Source organism: Selaginella moellendorffii, unplaced genomic scaffold (genome assembly GCF_000143415.4).
Source record: "Selaginella moellendorffii unplaced genomic scaffold, v1.0 SELMOscaffold_10, whole genome shotgun sequence".
NCBI lineage: Eukaryota > Viridiplantae > Streptophyta > Lycopodiopsida > Selaginellales > Selaginellaceae > Selaginella > Selaginella moellendorffii.
This window is the reverse complement of record NW_003314271.1, coordinates 2,610,680-2,630,197: the sequence shown is the minus strand read 5'-3', so window position 1 is coordinate 2,630,197 and position 19,518 is coordinate 2,610,680. Positions and strand designations below refer to the sequence as shown.

General features: G+C 38.8%; 2 protein-coding genes across 2 annotated transcripts; one reads left to right on the top strand and one right to left on the bottom strand.

The window, feature by feature from the left end:
• Positions 1–9,992: 9,992 nt before the first annotated feature.
• Positions 9,993–12,442, bottom strand: LOC9650525 (cytokinin hydroxylase). Its single transcript, XM_002968250.2, has 5 exons — positions 11,723–12,442; positions 11,398–11,624; positions 11,036–11,286; positions 10,551–10,932; positions 9,993–10,467 (listed from the first exon to the last, which is right to left on the bottom strand). Exons 1-5 carry the CDS (start codon positions 12,024–12,026, stop codon positions 10,042–10,044), a joined length of 1,590 nt encoding a protein of 529 aa, XP_002968296.2. The 5' UTR covers positions 12,027–12,442; the 3' UTR covers positions 9,993–10,041.
• Positions 12,443–14,015: 1,573 nt separating this feature from the next.
• Positions 14,016–15,287, top strand: LOC9631471 (protein PARTING DANCERS). Its single transcript, XM_024673315.1, has 8 exons — positions 14,016–14,050; positions 14,114–14,316; positions 14,403–14,488; positions 14,544–14,639; positions 14,691–14,785; positions 14,835–14,875; positions 14,928–15,011; positions 15,058–15,287. Exons 2-8 carry the CDS (start codon positions 14,194–14,196, stop codon positions 15,202–15,204), a joined length of 672 nt encoding a protein of 223 aa, XP_024529083.1. The 5' UTR covers positions 14,016–14,050; positions 14,114–14,193; the 3' UTR covers positions 15,205–15,287.
• Positions 15,288–19,518: the final 4,231 nt, after the last annotated feature.

Sequence of the window (19,518 nt, the reverse complement as noted above, 5' to 3'; positions counted from 1 at the left end):
TAAAACAAGCTATTTCTAATTAAGTGAGAAATTTCTGAAATAACACTATTAATTTCAACTTCTCTAAACTCCAAGTTTGGAGCTTGAAAGTTTGCAAGCTCCAAGTATTGTACCTCCAAGTGTTGCTCCTCCAAATGAATTATTTTCATGCTATGGGTAGTTGGCAGGCAAGAGATCTCCATGTGCACATTCTTAGATGTTATTATGTCATCTATTAGACCACTCTTATCAATCTCTCCTCTTGTGAGAAACCTAAAGGTATCATTAATTACTTTTTATTTTTATTTCTTGTTTATTATTTTATATTCAAGAAAATAGTGGAATTGATTGCCAACATCATACAATTTCTATCAACAATTAAATCTTCATGGTGACAAAATTAATAAATTTGATTTGCTACATACAACATTAAATAGTTACTATGATCATGGCAATAGTGCTTATAGTCTTGTGATTTTAGAGTTAAAAAGCTTTCAGAATATTGTTTTGCAAAGAATAGTTTTATTGCAAACACTACTACATATAACATATATCTGTGTTTACAGGTTGGCTTTAAGCTTTATAATGGAATCATATATTGGAGATGAATGGCCCAAGAGCAATGCAAAACATTTGTATTTGTGGAGTTTTGCTAGAGAGTTTTATAAAGGAGTTGTTTTGCCAAATAAATGTTGTTGAGAGTTTTGCTTAAGAGTTTTACTTATTGTTGAGCTCTTATAGGATATTGTATGATAATATATATACCATTAACCCAAGATATGTTCAATAGTCAGACTCAAATTCATTTATATATCCCTAGAATATCCAAATCTGCCATGTGGCTTGGTCCAACTAACTCCTCCAAGAAATGTAGAAGTGGCTACAATAGGAGAGGCCAAGTGATTCTAAGGCTACCCAACTCACTTACTAACTGAAAAGACTAATTGATCAAGCTAAGGAGCCAAATTTTATGTTGTGTTGAGTAGGTTGTGATAATGAAGTTTGGAGGGGACAACTTTGGGCTACTATATTTACATTACCAGTTATAAGCCACTCTAAAACTAGTAGAATAAGGGCTTTAAGGTGCTAAGTGCAATTGCCCCAATTGCCCCATTGTCATACTTTTGTAAGAAAGAGATAAAAAACACTTCTTTATTGATGAGAGCCATTATATTGCCATTAGAAGGTTGTGAAATTCTCCCTTGAACTGTCTCAATCCTCTTAGAAGACTTCCCAACTTTGTACCACACAAATATATAACACAAGTTACTCCCTCATGTGTGAAGTAGAGTTATTGCTAAGGGCCTTAAGAGTACAATTTATAGTGAGAAATTCACTCAGCTATGGGTGGAATTTTGGCAATCTAACATCTTTAGTGATCAGTTCTAGATAGCTTGGATTTTATCAAGCCAACCATGAAAAAATACTATAAGCGTCTTAATTTTTCATCAATATATTAGTTTAGAGTATGTATATTGCTCAATTATGTTATGTTGTGAGGTATCTGACACTAAACTGGGCTATGGAGACAACAATAAGACCTTTCCACTTGAAGGGCTAGAAATTATAAGTTACATAAAATGTTTGTGATAAGAATGTAATGAGTCAATCGATGTCAAAAGAGGCATGTAGGAAAAATCTTTTGAGAGAGCTTAATTCTAAAGGGAAATACAATGTTACAAGAAAAAAAACCTAAAGAAAGGATTACTTATGTGTCAATTGAATAAATCAGATATTGGAAAAGCTATGCTTTTCTTGGGATTGTGCATAGATTCAAAACAAACTATAATACTTTAAATCTCATTTATAGCCATAGAGAAGAAAATAAATTTAAAATAAAGAATCAATGGTTATCTACTCTATAAATACATTATACAAATGCTTCTCCAAGACATACTCCATTTCCACAAATGGCCTTGAGTTGAGTACAGCTATGTTATGCACCTTAGTATAGTTCTTCTTAGCACTCTCATATAAGACTCTTGCATTGGATATAGATGATGTCCAACCTAGACTCTACATGTTCTAAGTGTACACTCCACCTGTGCTACTGCATATTGATGAGGCATATAAAGAGCAAGACAATATTAGTGATGAAGATGAGGTGGGTGGGAAATGGAGCTGAACACACTAAAAGGGGCATCAATCATATCAGATCACAAGAAAAATCTTTATCACTGAAAATCTAGTTGAATTGGTATGGATTCTTGAAAATTCACAATAGAATTATAATTGACATCACATTTTTAACCTTGTGAATTATAAAAGTGAGACTCTCGCCATTCATTACACATTAAATTTCAAACATTTTTAATTATGAATTTGCCATTACACTTTCTCACATAATCATAGTTTTGCCACATCAATATGCCAAGTCACTATCTACATGGATCATAAATGCTCACTGTCTAAATGCCACATCAACAAGTAATCAAGATCATTAATTCAATTCTAGTTACAGATCATATTACTTATGCAGCTCATTGCCACTGGCTTGCTGCTAATGGCTTGCATGTAGTGCCAGCATACTCACTACAAGGAAAAAGAAGGAATCAAACCATGTCAATCAAAACAATAAGAAGAAAAAGGGGGAAAAAGGAGAAGGATGAGTTCTAGTTAAAGATTATCTGTAAGAGTAGGTTGTAGATGTTGGTGAGTGATTCTTTCTTCTGTTTTTCACCTTCATCCTTGCTAGGTTTGTTGGACTAGCCATTGCTATTGTTATAAACCACAAGTGATTGACAATGTTTTTTAATAAAGACAATCCTATAGAGACCCCACTTTGCTCAATCAATCCATGTGAAGTGATCAATGGAGGTGTTGAAGATCAATTAATAGCTGTGAATGAGCATGCTATGAGCTTGGAATGTGAGTGAGAAATATTTTAATACATGGATGCACCTCACTTTTAGTGCCTTACTTTTGTAAACAACTAAAAAGAATAAATCGAGAAATAGTTCATAAAGCTTCAAATATATAGAGAAAAGGGTTATAAACAAGAGTACATCTTTTTTTTCAATCGGTTAAGGGTTTTAGAGTACTTAGGTTTAAGCATCCTTGGGTTTGAGTAATATTAAGTTGGATAACCTTTTAAAAAGTTCAAATTCAAGAGTTTATATTTCATATAGAGAGGTCTTGGGTCCAACTCTATTAGTTGGTTATAGGAATCACATTATATGTTGAAATTAATATCTAGCAAGTCTAGTTTACTAACCTCTCAGGAAGTTCAAATTCAAAAACTTACATTTGGTATCAATGTGAGCGCATCTAGATGCTGTGAAAAGGGATATGTAAAGTGAGGACTTCAGACATCACTATTGCAGCCTTGGAGTGGCATCATTGCCTTGAGCTACCTTGAGCTATGCCTTGGCATTGGCAAAGGTGCTGAGATTCAGTGCAAGTTGGTCGCATGTCTGGCGGCAAATTTGATAGAGGTCATTGAAGAATATGGCTCTCCAGATGCAACTTTTTGGGAGCCTATTCTTGATTCAGTTGCTATAAAAGTGAAAGAGCTCACCATGACTTGGTAGATCAAGTGGTGGAAACTTGTGGTCCCAATGCATCTCTTCAAACAACAGCTCCTAATCACTCAGGCCTCTTGCACCCATTGGAAGAAGCACTAACATAATAAGAGCTCCATGAGGCTGCACTAAGTGAGGTTGCAAAAATTACATCATGATCTCCTTGGGTGACTATTTTGATGCGACATATGCAGCAAGTCATTCATACGAAGCATGTCATTTAAATTTTCCATTGTCAATGCTCTTCACCTCTCATGTTAGTATCTGCAGGTCTACTTAGGCATTGAGTATATGGGTTTTTGTCCCTATTCAAAGAGCACATGTACTTTGTCTATTATTGATTCTTAAGAGGTTAAATGCTTGTTGAGAACAAGATGCAAGATGTTGGCAGGCTGACAACACAAGTGTTTGAAGCTGCATAGAGCCAATTTCCCTTCATTTTGTGTATATATTTTACATGCCACAAGGGAGGCAAAACCTCACATGTCATTGTTCTATGCAAGGATGACTTCCCCAAAGATGAATATAACAAGGTATTGTAGTTGTCAAACTTCTTTGCTACACTTAAATGCATGTCCTTGCACCAAATATATGTAGTTGGCATCCTTATATTTCACGTCTTTTTGTTGAAATTGCAAGTTGAGAGCAAATGCACATTGTTGCATGCAATATGCAATGCATGTGTAATAGATATTGCATGTATAATGGTGCATTTTTGAGAGGGACCTGCACTTCTACACTCCTTGCTTGGAATGTTGTGGATTCCATGTGATGTGTACAAGTTGAAGATGTCCTAGGCTAGCAGAGAACCTTGAGTCAGTGAAAGAATGAGTGCATTAAAGAATATATATCCCACTCCTATTGACTATCAAGCAGGGCTAAAGTGTATGAGACATTGGAAGTGGCAAAGAGCATTAGATTCTCTTTTCTGAGTCCAAAATCGTGACAAGTGTGTTGTACACTGGATTCAAGTATCATATTGTCACAGTATCTCTCCCTACCAACCAATAGATGATATACATCATTTACAACATATCTAGACTAGCTTTGCAATATGTAATTTCATGTTGTGCTTGTAGAGTCTATTGCAATTCTCCCTCATTTTGACTTATAAGCTTTTATTCTTCATAGAGGAGTGGCTTATGATTTGCTCTGGGGTGAGCATCTTGATGAACATGAAGGAGTGGTTCTAGTCTATAGTGCGTGCATTCACAACAAAGGAGCTACAATATATAATATCTTAGTTATGGCCAATATATGACTATCAAGCTATATGCAAGCTACAAGGTCTCTCCTCCACCACCACCACATCACCACATACAAACCCCTACCTTCCAAAGGCACTCACGTGCTCCTCAACCATACAAGTCGAAGAGCACTAAAGAGATGTAAAGCAAGTTGCACACAAGTTTTGGTGTGCTATTGAGAATTGCCCAGTGTTTGGAGCATTGAGAGAGAAGCAATATATGGGTTGAGCAAGGTAGTATGAGTAGCAACGTGTCAATATTCTTATTATAATAAATATATGTAGTACTAATTTCAATTGTAGAGCTACACAGGCCTCTAAGCAAAAAGAAGAGTCATGTATGTGTCTTTTCTTTCCTTAGGGATGCTGTAGGAGACTCCAAGTACACACCAAGTTCAAGCAATGATGGATGTTTATAGAAACTCATGTGTGAGTGTATAGTGCAATACCAGTATTTGATGGAAATGGTGACTTTGAATGTTACTTTTGAACACAATATCACAGAGATGTATTAATTCTCCCATACCTTATCCATATGTATAAGTGTGTGGGGTTCTCAAACACCATTTTGTGGGATAATATCTTCTGTTGTAGCAGTACTATTAAACTATAGAATCTTGGATTAGATGCATGCAATTTCAATGTACCTTACCTTAAGTTGTGCTTGTTTGGCTGGAACTCTCAAGTAGATGTGTGTAGCATAATATCCATGCCTTCTTGTGATCATGTCTAGATTTCAAGTGTTGATATGTTCAAGCCACTACAAGAAATTGACATAAAAACCTCAAGTATGCTATGAATATGCCACTTGTTGCTTATATCAATAAGAAAGTGACACTCTATGGTAAGTAGCATAGTCTTGAAGTAGGGTTATTGCATGCTACAATAGTACTAGGAATTGGTCAAAACTTTTAAAATTTCATTTATCAAAATCAATTATTATTAACAAAAACTCAAAATTCTGCAGTTATTTTAATAAAAATTTATGATTTGGGTAATTTGAGTTAGTTTGTTATCAATTTTTTGTTTAGATCCAATACCATATCACCTTGCATTATATCTCCATAATCCAGAAGTGCTCAATTCATTGGGAACAAACACACTTATTCTCAAGAGGTAGTTTAACCTAGTTGTGCATGGATGAACAATATGAATTTTGCCCTCCCATGTCATTGAACTCCCCTACCCAATCATGCACCATATATACATTTGACCATTCTGTATTTCTCAATAGCATTTATATAGAGTGGGCCCTTGATCATTGTAACAACCATGCTTCTTATATAGTGAGTTTTTGCATAGAAAAAAAAAGAATTATAAGTTGTTTAACAAGCCACCATCAATGATGTTATGTAAGTAAAGCCCCTGAGGCTCTAGCTTGTAGTGCTTTTCAAAAATCAATGACAATTATTTCATATAAAGAAATGTAAAAGATAACTCTTTTACTGTCTCAACATTGAATAGGATGCAAAGAATTAGTTCAAGTCTCCAATGTTGAACTCACTCGGGATAAATGTGAGTCAATACAGCTCTTAGTATGGCTACATCCCTTAGTTTTCCATCCATAAGAAATTTTGAAGTTCTCATGTTATAGAAGAATTTAACAAAGGAGTGATTCAACCTTTTGCACACTTTTTATGGGATACATACAAATCTAGCCTATAGATAAATAGTGATGCAATTAACTTCTTTTCAAACCTATCTTATAGCCCTCCATCAATTTGGCTTTGGTCTATACAAGAATCTTGTTGTTCATCATAAGCCTACTTGCTTGTAGAGTTACTTTTGTGATTGCCCAATAGAAGATAGGAGAATGTAAGCAAGCCACAAATCACACAATCAGAGTGGCAAGCTAAACTCTAAACCCTCTGGCCACATGGCATCTAACAGGATATTGCACCCCAGATTTTAAATAATGCTACCACCTCAGCTGAATGTCCAAAAGATATTTAAAAAAATGATATACCATAAGATTTAAAAATTGGATTTTCAAAGTTATAATTTCTAAAATTTATCTAATCTTTGCATCCAACTTTCACATGTACAGAAATTGAAATGAAATGTAAAAATTGTTCTATGCTAAACCTCAGGCCTAGTGATTTAGGCCTACCAAACCTAAGCCTATATGCAGGTAAGTTCACATTGAACTTACCTACACAAATCTCAAAAACTTGTAGTTCAATTTGCCACAACACCTGATATGGTCCCTTCCATTAAACAAGAAGCTTCTTAGCCAAACCACATACCATAAGATTAGGAAAATAGACTAACACCAAGTCATCCACTTTATACTTTGTAGGTGGCAATGATGGAAATTGTAGCACTATTTTTTCCCACTTGTATATGGCCCAGATGTTTAGTAGACTTTACTCAGATAAATGGAAGAACATTCACCAAATACTGATCCTAAGATCTAGCATCAGTAGCTCGTGGTAATCATGAAGGTAAACCTCAACTCCACTGGTAGTATCAGATCATAACCATATAAGAGTTTATTTGGTGAAACACTAGTAAAACCCTACACTCTTTGTGATATACACATATTGAAGAGACAGTAAATAACCATTCTAATCCGAATACTAAAAGTTCACATATTTCATGATTATCCCTTTGAATGTTTGAATGAGCTGCTCTACTAAACCATTAGACTATGGATAATAAGCACTCAAAAAGGGTGGTGTATCCCCAACCAAGATATTAAAACCTGAAATGCCTCAGCCATAAATGCAGGATTATTATTTGAAAAAATTTACTCTAGATAACAATGTTAGAACACTATTTGATTGAGAAGGAAGTAATTAATAGTAGTGGCAAATGCACTAATAAGAGCACTAACTTCCACCCAATGAGTCAAGTAGTTAGAAGCAATAATCACATATTCATTACTAGCAATCGACCGTGGAAAAGGCCTGTTATAAAAAACAATTTTAGAAATATCTTCTTTGGCTATTGGTACTTGCCAGTACTTAAAAACAAGATTTAACTTAGTGAATTAATGACTTCTCCCTAGATAATTCAAGAGATCTATAATGTGAGGAAGAGGGTACACATCTGGGATCATCACTTCATTTAACAAATGATAGTCAATGCAAAAATGAATACTCCCATCAAACTATGTCACAAGATAAGGTTCACACACTTAAGGACTCCACGACTTTCGAATAACACTCTTTTCTAACATCTCTTTAACGTTTGCATGTAAAATTTTGATCTAACAACAAATAAGAATCTTGCTTCATAAGCCGGTCAACCATTATAATAGAAAGACTGTTAGAGGGATGGGAAGAAGAAACAAAGGAATAAGTAATGGAGAGACAAAAGTGATGGAAATAAAGGTAAAAGTAACATGACTAAGAGGAATAAAAGTGAGAGGAATGAAAACAATATAAGGAAGTATGAGATAAGGGGGAGATGCCTCAAAGTCACATTTGGCATGATTGTGCCGCAATTAATTTATACTAAAGATGAGGTCAAAAGCTTGATTTGGCACCACTTGCAATGATTGCAACTCAAGTTTGAAATTGCTTACATATACAATTAAGTCTATATTATCCTATGCACATGTATGTGTATGGCTGTTGTCATACAAAATGAAAACTAGCTCTGCCACATGACACAAATATAGATGGTAACATATAGCAATAGAAGATAAATTTAAACCTATATCAACCAACATAGAGAGAATAATAAAAGACCTTTTGCTATAAAAATGAACTTGGAAAGTAAACACTAGATGAACTACTACCAAGTGAACCCTTTGATAATACTCCTCGAGGAAAGATGGAACTGATATATTTGCACAAAGACCCTTCATTACTTGTATGACTCTTCATTTCCTAGAAACATCTTAATGTCTAAATCTTCCACTACAGTAATACTAATAGGACATTGTTGATGCCAAAATCTTTACCAAGGAAATAGAGGTTGCCAATCCGAAAAATCACTTTTGTCCTTGAATTCGGGCAGCAGTAGCATCAACTTCTATTGGAATAGAACCATTTCCCACAGAAAGTGGAGCTAAAAGACATGTAACGAAAAGTGAAAAAGGCAATATCTCATAAAATTGTGATTAATGAAGAACATTGTCAAAAGTGGCTAGAGCAAGTGTATGCACAAGTTTTATAAGATCTTAACAAAGTGCTAATTACAACATTCCCAACTTGATCTATTCCAACATATTAGGCTTTACATAAAGTAAGAGACTTTAGATATGAATGCCAAATTGTATCATGAACTTAAATGGTTTTTAATGGAGATGATACAATTTTTGAAAGGCATTATCACAATTGTCAGCATATCCAAATGCATGTTTAAAGATGTTTAGGAGAATGCTTCAATCCTCATGACTGGCTGCACCCAAACCACTGTACTGTTGCAATGCCATCCCTTAGAGACATGTGGCAAACGCCAAACATCATCCCAAGAATGATATATAGTAATTACCGTGAAGTAATTGAACTAATGGTACACATCATCCCAAGATTTCCACGAAAGAACTTTAACTGGACTCAAGGATTGACAACAAGAGCAGAAAGAGTTGTACCATGCGACATGAATACCACCATCAACTAAGTTTAATTATTCAATTGCAATTGCATAGTATTAAGCAATTGCACCAATTGTTGCTCCAGAGTCAAAGGAGGAGGAAGTTGCTACTCAATGAAAAGGATAAAAGCAAAAAAAAAAGAAATTGAAAAAGCTATAAGAAAAAGGAAATCTAAACAATGCAAAAGCTAGATCTAAAGTAGAATCCCAAATCTAAACACTTGCAGGGACAATCAAAGTTGCTTTTCACCTCCACCAATATAAGTGTATAGAATATAGAAATGGAATATCGAAATGTTGGAGATGTTTGACCTCCAATAAAAACATAGCTAATGTACCTTGATATTTGCTTTATTCTACTATCTAATGATTGTTATTCATTAAGATTAATCTTCTATTTATAATTTATATATATATTTTCTAAAGGGCATCTTATGTTGATATGGTCTAAGACTACGTTAGAATGAATATCATTTTTAATAATAAAGTAACTTAAGAAATTTCATGAAGAAAAGTACTTGCTGCCTTTTTTGTCATACACCTATAACATATACTCATAGTTTGTAAGTTCTTTGATTTTATCCTTTTATTATTTTTTTCCTTACGAATAAAAGGTTGTTGTTGATCATTTGTGACCAAAGATTTTGTTCTCCTTGGCTTCTTATGTTCTCGTCCGTGGACCATACAGTGTAGTCATAGTCTTCATCATAGTCTACAGATTTTCAAAGCAGAAAGAAAAATCTAAACAAGTTAGTCACAGCGCTTGATCATGAGCTGCATTCCCAACCCTGGCTTGAGGGTGACGGAAGAAACCGGCGAGTGTTTGTAGCGGGGCGAGAGACCCAAGTGATAATGCTGGAGAATCATGGCTAAAATAAGCTTGGCCTCCATAATTGCGAAGGACTGGCCCACACATATCCTGGGTCCTGAAGAGAAGGGGAGGAAATCGTATGTTTTGCAAGCCCTGGATACGCCCTGGCTGAACCGCTGTGGCCGGAACTCGTGAGCATCTTCGCCCCAGAGGTGCTTGTCCTGGTGAAGGGCCAGAATGGGGATCCAAAAGGTGGTGCCTTTGGGGACGTAGAGATCGCCCACGCAAGTGTCTTGGAGTGCTGCTCGGACTAGATTCGGGGCTGGAGGATACAGTCGCAGCGTTTCATTGATGATCATCCCCACCTGGTCATGGCAATTATCAACAATCATGTGAACATTTTGGTGGGGATATGATATGGAGAGTTCTTTAGACTAGGTATACGTACCGTTTTCAGTTTTGCGAGCGTATCCGCGTTCACTACTCTATTTGACTCTTGGAGAACTTGTCTCGCCTCCTTGCGGGCGAGGTCTTGCCACTCCGGGTGCAAGCACAGCAGCATCATTGCCCAAGTCACAAGCATCAGCGTCGTCTCGTGCCCGACGAAGAAAAAAGTCTGGCACTCCTCGATCAGCTGCTGGATTGTGAACTTGAACTTGGATGATTGCACCTTATTGCCGGGATCCTCCTCGACTGCAGAGAGCATCAAAGCCAGTAGATCGGTGCCCAGTGACGGGCTCGAGAGGCGAGCCTTGATGAGATCCTGGAGCAAAGCTTGCATCTCCCTCTGGAGCTTGCGGATCTTTCTGTTCGTTCTCGTCGGGAGAAGCCTGGTAAGAAAAGCATTGAATCTACGTAAAACGCACGTAGGAAAAGGAAGGAAAGAAAGAGGAAAAAGAAAAAGAAAGAGTATGTAAAAGTATTGTATAGTACCTGCTTCCTGGGAGCCACAGATACTTATTGGATTGAACAAACAGCTTCTGGATGGATGTCAATGTGTGGAAGAGCTTGATCCCATCCGAATAGCTGCTCCCAAACGCCGTGGTAGCGATGATATCGGCTGTGACAACAGCCAGGTCGCGATAAGCATCCACCTCGCAGGGAGCTCCCCCGTTGAGCTCCAAGTGAGCATCCCATCTCCGGATGAGATTCTTGGTGCTCTCCAGCATAGAGGGTACCATTTCCTGCGATCCAAATCTTTCAATCGTTCTTCTACCTTGGTAACTTTGGAAAGAAGTTTCGAAAGGAAAAAACGCGCGAGAGAAGAACTACGAACTTAGCAATCTCGATGATACCTTGATCTTGTCCATCTTGAAAGCGCGGCAGACGATGGCGCGGCGATGAGCCCAGTCGCTGCCGTTCGCCATGATCAGGCCATTGCCCAGCAGCACGGCTCCACCTTTTCGCTGCAGCGCTGATTTTCCAAAGTGTGCTGCTTTTGAGTACAGTATCTCCTTGATCATGTCGGGCCTTGTCACCGTGATTCTGGGCTCCGTCCCCCACCAAAACACAAATGTTCGTCCTGCAGGAATAGAAAAATCACTACAAGCACAAAACAAAAAGAGAGAAGAAAGAAGAATTGGAGGAGTATCATGAATCATGACCGAGGTGCAAACTTACCGTAGAGCTTGGACCACTCCAAGTAGTATGGGCAGATTCTCTGGAGGAGATTATGGTCCCCAATTTCCATGGGCTGGTGGAAGGCTGTCTCCTTCATCCTCGTGATCTCGTCCATGTTTCCTACAAGGAATTTGGGACGAGGACCCTCCAGCCCCTGCATCCGCAGCAGCCGTCTCAGATGGACTGGCCGCCACAAAAACTCCGCCGCTTTTTTTGCTCCCCAGGACAAGGCGGCCGCAGCCGCAGCGATGACGACGAGGAGAAGTGGCAGCAGCTGGAGCGGATCCATGGGCCGATCGTACATAGATTCTTTCTCTTTCTTTCCACTAAAGTGTGTTCTTCGCGGTTTGCAAGGAGCCAGGATCAATGATGGTGATCATCTAGTGACTTGGTGGAGTGAGAGCCAGCCAGGAAAGGTAAGTCATCCAGGACAAGATCAAACTTTGGGCAATCATATGTCGTTCAAGATCTGGAAAGAGAGGGATTTGATGCGCTGTGTACTACCGGGAGAAGAGAGGGGTGCGGAGAATTTCTAGCGCACGAGAATGGTGGAATCAATGCAACCTTTTCCCTCGAGAGGATCGAGAAAACGGAGAGAGTGAAGGGAGAGTAGTCAGATCTAGCAGAGCAAAACCATTAAGCGAGTACTCGAGAGTACTACAAACTGCCGCACTTATATATGGAGAGAAACTACTGCGGCTTTTATATGTGCTCAGTTCCTGATTAGGAAAGTCACTCAAGTGAAACAGCAACAAATATTTAATCCCAAAAATATGGAAAATTAGGCAAAAGAAAAGGATAAACCGCGAATTATAAGCGTAGAAATAAGAAACTCGGGAAACTCTACAAGGTATAGAGAGGCGGAATTTAGAATGAATGGATCCAAAGGAGAATGAATGAGTGATCAACTTTGGAAGGAAAACGTGTACGAAGGCGAGAAGGGGCAGCATTTACAAGGGCATGGACAAAAAAGAAAGGGGAGTGTTTGTTCTATGTCAAGAGTGTGTGTGTGTGTGTGTTTGTTTTGCTAGAAGGGGACGAGAGAAGCCAGAGCTTTCACAGCTCATAAGGACTGCTTCTTCATAAATAGCCCCTGCCTGCCACAAAAGACTGAGTGAGAGGAGCGCCACCAAACGCTGCTCCACGCGCATCCATCTCCATCCAAAACACCCAAGGGCCTGGGGTGTTAGATATTTTTTCGAGATCGATTGATCGATCGATGGATGGATGGAGTAATGATTTATCTAAACAGGTAGAAACAAAAATTTCTCTTATGATGTCAATATAATTCTTTCGTGTTCGTGCTGGTGTAGAAGAAGATCATGCACTGCTGAGATTGAGATTGTTGTTCTTAAAAAAGGAAATCGTTTTCTTTTTGCTTTTTCCTCTTTTTTTCCCCAAAGGCTAAAGGTCGCGTGATTTTTACTGCAGAGGTGGGGTGTTGACCTGTAAGAAACAAGCACTGCTCCTCACTAGAGAGGACACACTTTGAATCATCACGAGCATCATATGCGTTGGAGAATCTAATTTGTCCACCACCACCACCCAAAAATCTTCCTGGGATCGACCATTTACCCCTCCAGATTCATTCCTCACTGATCACTCGCCCACCTTTTTCTACAGCCAAAGTAAAAAAGAGCTTTTTCGTTGGCAAGCATGTAGAGCGATCCATCCAGGCCATACGGGCAAAGGTTCTATCGACCCATCGCGTGAAAGGTTCCATTCCACCCCATCTATCTACGAAGCGTCCTCCATAGCCATACATTCGTGCACCCTCTTCTCCGGGACCACTTTCGGGCTTGGAGGCTCTCCCGGCTCAAACGTTTTCTATGCATGGCCTGACTTGTTCTAGTGTGTGTTTGTCTGGGTGTTGCCATATAGCCTTTGGTAGCAAAGCGAACACATCCTTTCTCTATTTCTATCAGCAACCAACCATTCCTGTTCGTCGGTGCTCAACTGGAAAAATATTGAAGAATCGTCACTCCTCTCCTCTCCTTTCTCTCCTGCCAGTTTATTCCATTCAACTCCTTCCGCTCGTTGAAGAGTCGTAGCCGCAGTTGAAGCGTCACAAGAACACCAGAGGGCCTACAAGGAATTTATAGAAAATGGAAAAGAGGTCCAATGACAAAAGCGAGAGCCAGCAAACAAGGCATAGGAAACATAGGCAGGATTTGGCTGCCACCACTGCCAAAAGGCTCTTCTTCTTTCTCGCATCATAGTGAAAAGGACCGAAAACTTCCTCCTCCAGCAGTTTATTGCATGACGAGCAAACTTCCAACCACATTTTAAGTCTCTCAAAATACGAGCCTTTGCCCTTTTGGTTTGACGGTGATTTTCTTGTGTAATGTAATGTGGGGTTTCTAGGGTTTAATGGATGATCGCGATTTGCAGGGCCTCGCAGGCCATCGTGGGGATCGCTGAGTGATTCCTTGCTTCGATCGAGCGAGCTCGTCTCGCCTTCAAATCTTTCCATGGCGGGAGTTTGCATTTGCAGCGAGCTCTGGCGCCAGTCACACCCGCAAGACGCCGTGTCCACGCTTAGCGCGCTGCTCCAGGCGGCCTCCTATCGTCTCAGATTCTCTGCCATAGCTCCGGTTCCATCTCTATTTCCTTGCGTGTTCTTTTAGTCTTCTTTGTCTTGTAGTCTAGCTTATTTCATACTTTGGCTGGATGGCTCTAGGACTTTATTCTCAGCAACGCAGGAGTGTCCATCGCTTTTGTCGTGGTGGACGATGTTCACAAGGAGCTTGCATGCGAGGCCGAAAGGTGATCTGTCCGAGCTTTGCCTCGTCTAGGATTTGACTTTTATGTATCTACGCAGGATTCTAAAGATGAGAGGGACTTTCCAGAATTCCTATGTCATCGTCACACTCTCGTCCGAGTCTGACTACAGCGTGTTTTCGGAGTTCTACTTCAGGTGGCCTGCTACTATTTACAACTGTGTTTTTTAACTTTTGCTCTTTTCCAGCCTTGGTTTCGATGGTGACAAACCAGCTTTTATTCCGGTACCGAGCAAGCATATGGCGCTGGAGAAAATGATCCGGATTGCTTTTGTTCACGCAGGTGGTGTCAATCCCATCCTTTGCTTCTTGCTCTAACATCGTTTGAGCAGAATGCAAGCGCCAAGGCATCACTGGAATGGTTGATCTCGAGGTGCTTTGATAGGATTTATTTTTGTGTTTCTTTTTCCCACACTTTTCTGCAGAGAAAGCAGTTTGTTCAGTCCGAGGATGCGCGGATGGCATGTGTCTCCTCTATTCCAAAGTTGGAGCTCCATGACGCCCATTCAGTGAGTGCTTGGACCATAAGGTTTCTTTCTAGCTACTGCATCTCAGCTTGTGCAGGGAGTGGGATCTTTGGAAGCCATTTCAAGGTCGAGCCGGGAGTCTATAATGGAGACAACTGATCTTTCTGTGGACTCCGCAGAGTCTGTCATGAAGCTATTTAATGACAGGGTGTATGGAAGCACACCACTGCTTTGATCTGTGTAATATTTGTTGGCTATTACTGTTCAGCGTATTTTCTATTTTAAATACTTGCTAGGCAACAAATGAAACAAAATTAACTAATTTGCCAAGCCTTTATATGAAAGATTTTTAATCTAGGTTCTTTGATCTTGGCATGGCTGGCGCTCTCTGGATCTCTTCCGGTGCATGGGCGATGAAGCGCGAGCGCTGGTTTTTGATGGTGGGGGAGGGCAGACGTGCTTTCCCCGGCTGGGCTCCTGGCACAGGTTCAATTCAAACTGCCCGCGAATTTCCTCACGCGGAGGTATGTGGTGGATTATTCGCAGTGGCTGGTGCGCATGGGAACCAACAGCAAGCTCGATCTCATCCAGTGAGCGGATGGAACCGGAGCATTCCCAGGTCGCCAAGCAAAGCTTGCAGGACTTCGATCATCTCCATGCTGGTGGACGAAAGAACCAACGAGCTCCTCAAGATCGTCGTTATCAGCCGGAGACTATGAACGAATCAAAGACAAACCAATACCACACGGGGTGACATATTTCATGGAGAAACTTGGCAACAATGATGCCCGGTTGATGAGCCTGGAGGTGGAGGCCAGTGCTTGGAAGGAGGTTCCACTTCCAAAGAGATACGAGTCCTGCTTTGGGACTGAGAGGGAGATCGATATGGATCATTCATTCGATGACTTTCGGGGCCTCGTGTGTGGTGGAGGAAGGATCACGCTTCTCGTGGGCAATGGACTCTATCAGCTAGAGGAGAGCTTGTGTTGGATCATGCCTATGGGGTGACTGCTTGTGCCGGGTGTGGGGCTTTCTGCAAGCCCAGGGAGAGCTGCGAGCAAAGAAGAAGAACGGTCTCGGGGATGATTGACTGGTTGGGTACGATGTGGAGGAAAACAGGGGGTTCCATAGTAATGTGAACAAAGATCTTGCTAAGTCCTGATATGACGGGTGGAATGAAACTGAATGTTTGTTTTGGGGGCATTTTGGCGTTAGAAGGCTTGAATGTTTAGTCAACTTTAGTCAGACTTCTTAGTTAATCACCTCACAATCCAACGGCTCCATTGTTTAAGCATTCAAGTTTCACTCCAACGTTGTTCCAACTCACTTTTCTTCTTAGTCCTGACATCAGGTTCATTCTAAAGCACATTCCATTGTACTGTTATGGCGTGCAATTTGTAGATGCAGTTGTTTTAACGTGTGTCAAAAAGCCATGTGCTTGCCCATAGGTCTTTACTTTTTCCATGTGGGGTGGAATCTACTAAGGATATTCTTTATCTAGATGCCATTCCAATGGCCCCATCAATGCATAAGGCATAAAACTCCATCATAGCCATTCAATTTGCCAACTCCAATTTAACTTTGATGGGCTCGTATCATATGAGCTCTCACAAATGCTCACATTCCCACCTATGAAAAGGCTGAGGCAAAGAGTTGGTAGTTGGGACAAGGGTTTGGGAATTTGGGACATGATGTTATAGGAACTACTCCTTATATTGATGATGGTGTTATGATGAGTTCACTAAGTTTATGAAATCAGATTATAGTAACCATTTCTCTTCTCCTTCCTGCAGTATTAACCACAGGTAAGTTACAAGGACTCAATCATGTAGAGTGAGGTGGGATTAGTGGCAATGCCAAAAAGGCTTGAAAGCAATTCTAAACTTGCTTTGGTAAGCACAATAATAAAGCATTTCATTCTATATACATTGAAAGCCAAATTCTAGTTGTAAGATACACTTTGCTTATCAGATAAAGTAGCTATTAAAGTACAAATTCAAAAGCAAGCGTTTGGGTGAGCAAGGATGGGGCAAAACTACCTATTATATGTAGTTTGGTGGGGGATATAAATTGGTATATTCAAAGATTCGAGAGGTGCCATGCTTGGTATGCAAAACTTCTTCTCTTTGTTTTTATTGCATTAATACTTCTCTTACATGCTTCAATCCTTCTTGCACTTGCTTTATGGAACAGGTTAAGGGTTTCCCTAGAGAGCAAACCTCAAGAGAAGTTTTTACTTTACATACAAAGCAAAGATTTGGCTACACAAAGGTGGTGGGTTTGTCATTCTATCAATAAAGGCTGCTATTCACAAGGCTTTTAGCAAAAAGACAAATGCAATAGGTAAATAAATCAAGAAGGATAATATAGAGGACAATGGTTATATGATTATTGAAGAATATTTAAATTAATATGTAAATAACTAAAGAGAATAACTAAACTCAAGAGTTTATATTTGGTATTAAAGAGGTCTTAGGTTCAATTCTATCAATTAGCTAAGGGAATCACACCATGACATTTGGTAGTCTAGTTTGGTCTAGCTAAGTTAGACTTGAGGAGTAAAGTGTGAGGCTCTTAAGAAAGTTGCAACTTTCAACTTCCATTCATAAGATGTGAACTTATAAAAAAGTATGATGAATTATAAGCAACTAAAAAGAATAATTTGATAAATTGATTCAATATAGAGGGAAACAACCCATGAATAAGAGTGCACTTTTTTATTTAATCTATTAAAGGTTTTGGGGTTACATGTTATTCCATATATTTTTTGGTTTGGTAGAATGTAGGGAATTCTATTTTGTCATTCATATCTCAAGGAGCGGGGATAACTTCATGAGTCCTTGCTTTCCTTATTGCATACAATCTAGATTGGTTCTCCTAATCTAAACTTTGAAGAATCACATATATAATTATAAAAGTTTATAAGCCACTTGGAATTAAACTTTGGAGGAAGAAACATGAGAAAGATATCTACCAAGTGAAATTAAGTACCTTATATGATGTCCCTAATCCATTCCCACTGCTCCACAAAATCTTGATCAAAGCGCAAGCACTTGAGAATATCAATCATGGTGATCACTATGCATGGAAGACTTGGAAGCAATGCATTAATACCAATATTGCTTAGCACCTCTATAGCATGCCAATCTAGTGTGGCCATTGTCATGCCTCTATCACCATTGAGTGCCTAAAGCCTTCCCTAAGTGCATTTTTTACTATGATCAGCTTGTCAAATAGCTCTTAGTACACCACTACAGCCATATAATTCTTAATTGCATCCTCAAAGTGGTCATTTGAAATGTTTTCTATCTGTGTCTTCAAAAAGAAATTGAGGTACATGATGGGATCATTATTGTTGAGAATGTAATTCAAGGTAGATTGCTAAGCATTCAACTTCTCCTCATATACCACACCCCACAACATTCATTCCCCCTAAATCTTTAGGTTTAATTCATAGATATCATGTATTTGCCAATTTTTCTATATTTACTAAAGAGTATATTCACCACTATTGGCTATGATAGAAATTGAACCCTAAACTTCTATTAACAGGGTTTGAATTCCAGACTTATTATATGCATGGATGGGCATTTGGGATTAGTATAAACCCAAATATAAGTTTTTGGAAATTAGAACCTTTATAAAAGTAGTGTTTTGAGAACTTTGTATTCAAAATATTGGATACAACTCTTTTTTTTTTCTCCATTTTTAAAAATATTTTATTAATAGTTTTGTCATCTCCCCTTCACTCGATGATGAGCTCTTAACAATTTAATTCTTAAATATTTATAGCTTCTTTAGATTCTTTTCTTCACCTCCAGTTAGATCTTGATACTCTACAAAAGTCATATAAAATGTTGAAGCAATATAATATGACACTTCACTTGTAACTCTAACAAATTTTTCGACTTTATCAATGGTTTACTAGTTTAAAGCTAAAGATTGGTATGCTAGTAAAGTTTGATGGCATGTGGTCTAAATTCCATGGCTTCTTCAACCAAGTCAGACTTTGAATTGTTATACAACTTAGTTGATATTTCACTCTGCCTTCTTGTATGGGCCTATCAGATCTCTTTTTATTAGGATGCCTCTTTTAAGGTTTTTCATGCTCTTTGAAAAAAGTGATTATGTTCTTTAAGATTTCAATCTCTTTGTTGAGCACTTCACTAGCATGTTTAGCAATATTGATCAAGAGTGCACTAATAAATTGTAGTAATTGTCTAAGACTCTAAGTCTGCCTATATATCAAGGCTCTAAGTATTTGCTTATGCATTGAAGTTCTAAATGGTCATAATTAATATTTTGTGAGGTGATGTAACCTTCAAAGAATATTTCCCCCATCGTCTTCATAACAATGTCAAAGATTTTTTACTTTTTCATTTAAATCTAACATCTCTCACAACTGCTATTAATTTTGTTTGTGTAAGCAATAAAAGAAAACGATTCAAAAGACGATCCATGAAGTTCAAATATAAAAGGAAAGGGCCTATGAACAAGAATGCACCCCGTTTTTCAATGGGTTAATAGTTTTGGGATACTTGAGGTTAAA